Below are 6,408 nucleotides of genomic sequence, written 5' to 3'. Positions count from 1 at the left end.
AAGCATACGTATCTTCAGTACTTCATTTGTGATCCAATACTTGAAAATAATCTTGCATTTGAATCTCAACTGTGACACACAATTTGGATGGACTATAGTCTTACATAATATTAGCCTAATTCAACTGTAATTCAACAATACTTAACAATACATAGACTGTAAAATGTTTACAAGAGGCTTCATCATAAAGCTTCATGAATTCACTGGCAACATGGCAGGTGTCAAAACACATTAACTTAGTTCATTGGCAATCATCTTAGAAGATGTAGCTAACTGCTGAATCAAATAAAATTGCTACTCGGCAAATAATTAGTAAGATGGAGATGGATCGGGAAAGGCGAGTATCTAGCATCACATGCGCAGCTCACTTGAAGCATTTCCCAGAATGCCAAAAATACTGCATGATACAGTTAGTTAAGATGATTTCATGGTAGAGTGCTGTTTTCTAGAAAACAGTAAAAGGGGTGTAATTTAGTATTAACAGTAAGATACTGTATTTGTAAAAAAAAAAAACATTCATTCATTCATTCATTTTCTACCGCTTTTCCTCACGAGGGTCGCGGGGGTGCTGGAGCCTATCCCAGCTGTCTTCGGGCGAGAGGCGGGGTACACCCTGACAGGTCGCCAGCCAATCACAGGGCACATATAGACAAAAAACCATTCCCACCCACATTCATACCTATGGACAATTTGGAGTGGCCAATTAACCTAGCATGTTTTTGGAATGTGGGAGGAAACCGGAGTACCCGGAGAAAACCCACGCATGCACAAGGAGAACATGCAAACTCCACACAGAGATGGCTGAGGGTGGAATTGAACCCTAGGCTCCTAGCTGTGAGGTCTGAGCGCTAACCACTCGACCGTAAAAAAACACCATAATACTGCAATTATATACAGTGTACTAATACCTTTCAAAAACCCCAAGTTGGTTTCTATTATTACTTCTATTATATTTGGAATATTTGGCTCACCTTTTATACACTGAATGCATGTTCCTTCCATAACATGAGGTCAATATGAAATGGTGACCCCTTTTCCACCATGCGGCTAAATGTTAAATGTAAATATACGTGTTAAATTGACATGTTGAATATGAATGTTTCATATGGTAATGGTTTGATTTCATTTGAACATGCATCAGATTACAATTGAGTGCATCCCATAATCAGTTCACAGTTCCACATGTCCAAAAGGAGTAGGAAGAAGCAAAGCTTATTAAATCCTACCCCTCCATCTGGTACTTTTACAATCAGTAACTGTTACATTTGTTCACTTCCTGCTTTCCAATATTATTTAATTTTTTATTTTTATTTTTTGTCACGTACCGAAGTACGAGGTGATATGACCATACGATGACATAATGAGTACCATAGTAACTAAATGAATTTAAGTTTTAAAGGGGCCTTTCCACTTTCCTGACCTATAAATGTCGCGAGGAGATTGTATTCTGGTGTTAAACCAGCCCAAGTTTCAGATCATGAGGTTTGGAAGTCAGCCCTTGAAGAAGTTTGGGATGGCTGAGAATGCTTGCTTTCTGGGGGCGTGGTAAAACTGTACGCTTGTGATGTCACACATGGACGGTCTTCCTTACTCGCCCAAGGTCTGCTTCTGCTTCTGCTTCTGTTAGCAAGGGAAAGCTACATTTGTTTCCAAGTCCTGGAGACGGCACCGTCAGACACCAGCGGTTGGAGTTCCTGATTCCCGGCCGGGGTTCTTCTTATCTGAAGAACCATGACCATTTTCATTCCAGCCCCTTCACACTGGACTGCAAACTGATCCAGTGAGAGTTGAAGATCACAGCCCGGTGAAGCCAGGAGGACCACATCATCTGCATAAAGCAAAGACCCGATCCTGCATCCTCCAAACAGGGACACCCTTAAACGCCCTGCGGAGTCCAACTCTCACTGGAAAGGAGTCGGACAATGTAGAGCAAGTCGTCCCCATAGACCTCCTCTCCAAGTCCACAACACATGTGGATTGGTTGGGCAAAGTCCCATGCACCGTCCAAGACCCTGCGGAGCTGTAGAGTTGGTCAACAAGAAACCACACTGCTCCTCCTACCCGCTGGTCCTCCTCTGAATAGACCTTACCTGGAAGGAGTGTTGGAGCACACCCTCGGGTGCCCCTTTTGAAGGACGGGAACCCGGGGAAATGGGGGCCTTGACCTGTGACTGCTGTGCTGTGAATGCAGAAGTGATTTATAAGTGTTCAATAAAGACGAAGAATATGAATACGCCAAGACGACAAAGCCCGGTCTGGTGGTAGAAATGAAGATGGAAAAGTGACACCATAAAAATGGAGAAACATCAGCACCGCCTTGAGAAGTACTACAATTACACCCACTGATCCTCTTATCGTTAACACATCGTTAACATGCCTTCACCTCCTTAGAAAAGAGGTTTAGAAGTTTTAAAGCAACACAAGTTAATGTGGTAGGAAACATGGACCGCATGTGTCGCCTGCAGGTCACATACCCGACACGTACTGCCTTTGACATCACAATAACAAGTACTCCTCATTGAGTACTCTGACTTACAAGGTGTGTGGAAAAGGGGACAGAAATCTGGCATCTTCCTTTTTTAGAAGTGACAAAAACGTCGCAAGACATTATTCCCACTAATTATACATACATTTTGTCAGTTAGCTCAAGACAGTTTTCAAGTGGCATAAAGTTTTCCAACTGTCTATTCCAATATTTAACATCAGTGAACAATCAGGGAGCATCGGTCATCCTGGGGATGGCATGCCTCCCATCCAAAGGAAGGATTATTCTGCCCCTTTTTAGTACTTATTTACATTTTCACTCACGCCATCTTTTTTAAAAGGGTAGGAAGACGTGTGCAAATGTGCTGAACATACCAAGAGTCAAGAATCCCACTGCCACCGTCCCTGTGGTCTCCACGGCTGAGAGGCAGCCTGACCTCCGACCTCCGCCCACTGGCTGTCTGGCTCTCATGGGCAGGATCCAGTGATAGCCTGCTTGGCGATATTTCCTCTCACCCAAACCTGCTCAGCGTAATGGAGACCTGCTGTGGTGAGGCCTGGGACCTGGTGGAGACACCACGCCATGGTGTGTCTCCACCAGGTAGGACCTTGGCTCACTTGACATGCTCATAAATCTGATGGGGGGGTTTTCCAAGCTTAGTCCTGACATCTTGGCCTGAATGGGGAAAGGATGGTCAACTGGGTACGGCATCTGCTCCAGGTTCAGAACTAGATCCAAGTTCAGTTCACACAGTATGAATATGAATACTTCATAGTTTCGGAGAGTTTTTTCTAATGCCGAGCTTTGTGACGTCAATGACATACAAGCTTCCTTATATGGGCGTGCCCAGATATCCCTCCAGCTCTTTGTTTACGGTGTTAGCAATGGCTCCCATGAAATGTTTATTGGGGTCGAAGGAGCATCAGGCATAGGTGGTTGGTTTCGCTTCACCCCCAGCAAGAGAAACGGCATCTCACACTGGACTGTAAATCATAAAGTGGAACAATCGCATTATTTTAGTGATATTTTGACTTTGTTGTATTAAGTAGTGTTGATCATTTTATGTTTACCAGAATTATTGCTCTGTTTTATAACTCTGCTCTGTTTTAATTGTTGCTCTGTTGATAACCACAATCAACAAATGAAAGGCAAGTCAAAAAGTAATTCAACAATGTTGAAAAATGTCCAAGTCTAATCTACTTGTCATTTAGATTACAGGTTCTAATTGCTCCTCTTCCTGCCTTTGCTTTGGTTTCGGCTTGTCCTGCCACATTGTATGCATGACACCAGTCGCCATGCAAGGCTAGGCAATGAGAGCAATGATGATGTCTTTAATTGTGTGGGTGTGAAACCGAACACAGTCAATTTTGGAGTTCAGCCAAAAACAATAGATTTTTTTTATTCCGTATTTCCTTGTTGCGTAGACGTTGTCTCAGAACTGACTTGCACATTCCAGGATCGAGTCAAGCTAGCATATAAAAGGGTGGCACGCTGTTATGCTCAGCATCCCCCATCACCGCTGCAAAGGTAAGACAACCTGGCATCCTACTTTTCTACCTACCAGATTTATGATAACAGGATTTGTCTACCGATGGCACAGATGGCGTTTTCTCTTCACGTGTTGGTTCTCCTTTGTGGGCTCAGTGGACTGTTGACTGGAGCAGTAAGTCCACAACTCAATAAGCATTCATTTGATATTGTGTTTCATTCACTCTGGTCTTCATAATTATCGATGTTGTGTTCCTTTCTTCTTCATAGTGGGCTTGGCCAAGCAGGAACCGAGGTTGGTGGCTGTGGCTGAATGACTTAGTCCATGTGTTGTTATCCACCTAAACTAACAATTGTGTTGCAGCTCTTTGCTGTCCTAAGGGCTGGGATCAGTTTAATGATCGCTGCTACATCTACCAAGATGAAGCCAGGACTTTTGCAGACGCAGAGGTATGGAACCATTTCACCGGGTGGTTGTGATGGAGCTCTGAACCGGTCGACTGCTGTGGGAATCAGTCATCCGCTGTTTGTTCATTGAACACTTTGTCAGAAGTCCAACTCTGACCAACTATCTGATGGAACTAGATGAATGAAATCTATTCTTCCCCCAACAGCGTATCTGCAACATTCTGGGTGGGAATCTGGCTTCAATCAGCGACGAGCTGGAAAATGCAGTCGTTTATCACCTGGTTGAGGAGGCGGGTGCGAATCAAGCCTGGATTGGACTCAGTGATGCCATTGAGGTGAAACATTGACCAGGACCAAAGCTATCTAGGGATGAGTACAAATATTTCCAGAACGAATAGGAATATCATCCAGAATGTAAAGGATTTGTGTTTCATGATGATACCGTATTCCAGTGGAGTACCAGAACTTTGTAGAAGCCACTCATCAGAATGTCATCTTGTCTTCCAGAATGACGAATATTTTTGGACTGATGGCGTAAAGTTTGTGTTTGAGAACTTTGCTTCGGGCGAGCCTGGCGCCGATGAATGTGTGGCCATTGAAGCTGCAGGGGGTACGAGGATCTACTGTCAATCAGCAGCTTCAATCTTAAGTCGTTCTTCAACCGATTTCTTTCATTTCCAGGTGAATGGGTTGGTGAGTCGTGCGACACCGAGGAGCCGTACGTTTGCGTCGCAGACGCCGAATGTTACAAACACTGATCATCCCTCTTACCATGGTATCTTCTTGAACAGTGACTGGACTGAGACAATATCTAACTTTAGTGCTTTTCTATCACCGTTTTCTGTTCTTCTTCTACAATGTAAGTAGATAATCTCTCCACCCAATAAAGCATCAAGCATCGAGATGTGTCTTTGTGTGTTATCCTCTACACACCTGATTCCAAACTTCATTATGGAATGGCAACCTTGTCAGAAAATCTAACTTGTACTTGTGTGTTCTCCTGATTCGTGTGTATCAAAGGCTGGCTTTGAGAATGATGACAATGATGGGCAGAACGAGGTCAAGGTCATTCTGGGTATTCTGGATAAAAACACATTGATGCCGCAAGGAGCACAGAATGGGGCTGCACTGGAAAATAAAAGATTTCCTTCCTCAAACTGCTTCATCTGCTGCATGTCTTAAGTGTAAACGTAATCAAGGACCATAAAAGCCTGGGGCCTCGCGTACAATGGAATCTAACCCAGGCAAGCACCAGGAACCCAAGACGTGAGGAGAAACATAGAATAAAAGTAGCACACGCACACATTCACGCTACTTGAGCTCCACCTGCTGTCCAAATGTGCGTATGCAACTCCACCCCTAGCCACGCCCTCTCCACGCCTTCAATTTCCCTGAAATGCTCAAAGCAAAGTGGCTCATTAATGCAGTGTCCATATTTAATGATCCTTGATTGGAGGCGACCCCCTCGTCACCTTCAGACTCGACTACTGCCTTGTCACTCACACCACCCCGTCCCTTCAAAATCCTTGATACAGAGGAGTCACGAAGAGAAAAATGTATATGTATATTATGTAATATTTGATATTGTTCATGTATTTTTATTTGATATTTCATTTTTACGTTCTGCAATTAATGCAAGTTTGTTGACAAGGTCTTTTATAAAAAGATGTTTCTGAGCTAAATTACATAAAAGTTTAGAAATGTGTGCACATTAATTTGTAGTAGGAAATAATCTTTAAACAATACTATAACACCAATCAACTTCATAAACAGGATTTACCAGAAATATCTGTCAGAGAGTAAACAATGAAATTGCAGTATTGTTTTGGCACACATGGAAGTTGCCAGTCAATCATAGCTAAAGAAATAGCAACATGTTTGTTGTCAGCCAAAATAGATAAACACGCAGACTTCTGCACTGACTTCTTTCTGGGCGCGGCCTACGCAAGCTCTCCATGGTTCTCCTGGTCAAGCGAAAGTGCTGAACATTACAATGCAGTACGCCTCTGGGCCATCATTTTGGCAAC

At 43.4% G+C, this 6,408-nt stretch overlaps 1 protein-coding gene across 1 annotated transcript; it reads left to right on the top strand.

The window, feature by feature from the left end:
• The first annotated feature begins 3,832 nt into the window (after positions 1 to 3,832).
• Positions 3,833 to 5,283, top strand: LOC131104561 (galactose-specific lectin nattectin-like). The gene is made up of 7 exons (XM_058051872.1): positions 3,833 to 4,012; positions 4,086 to 4,148; positions 4,244 to 4,268; positions 4,338 to 4,423; positions 4,588 to 4,716; positions 4,889 to 4,991; positions 5,063 to 5,283. Exons 2-7 carry the CDS (start codon positions 4,086 to 4,088, stop codon positions 5,137 to 5,139), a joined length of 483 nt encoding a protein of 160 aa, XP_057907855.1. The 5' UTR covers positions 3,833 to 4,012; the 3' UTR covers positions 5,140 to 5,283.
• The last annotated feature ends 1,125 nt before the right edge of the window (positions 5,284 to 6,408 follow it).

Source organism: Doryrhamphus excisus, chromosome 16, assembly GCF_030265055.1.
Source record: "Doryrhamphus excisus isolate RoL2022-K1 chromosome 16, RoL_Dexc_1.0, whole genome shotgun sequence".
Taxonomy (NCBI): domain Eukaryota; kingdom Metazoa; phylum Chordata; class Actinopteri; order Syngnathiformes; family Syngnathidae; genus Doryrhamphus; species Doryrhamphus excisus.
Note: the sequence above shows the minus strand (reverse complement) of the source record. Positions and strands in the feature narration are given on the sequence as shown.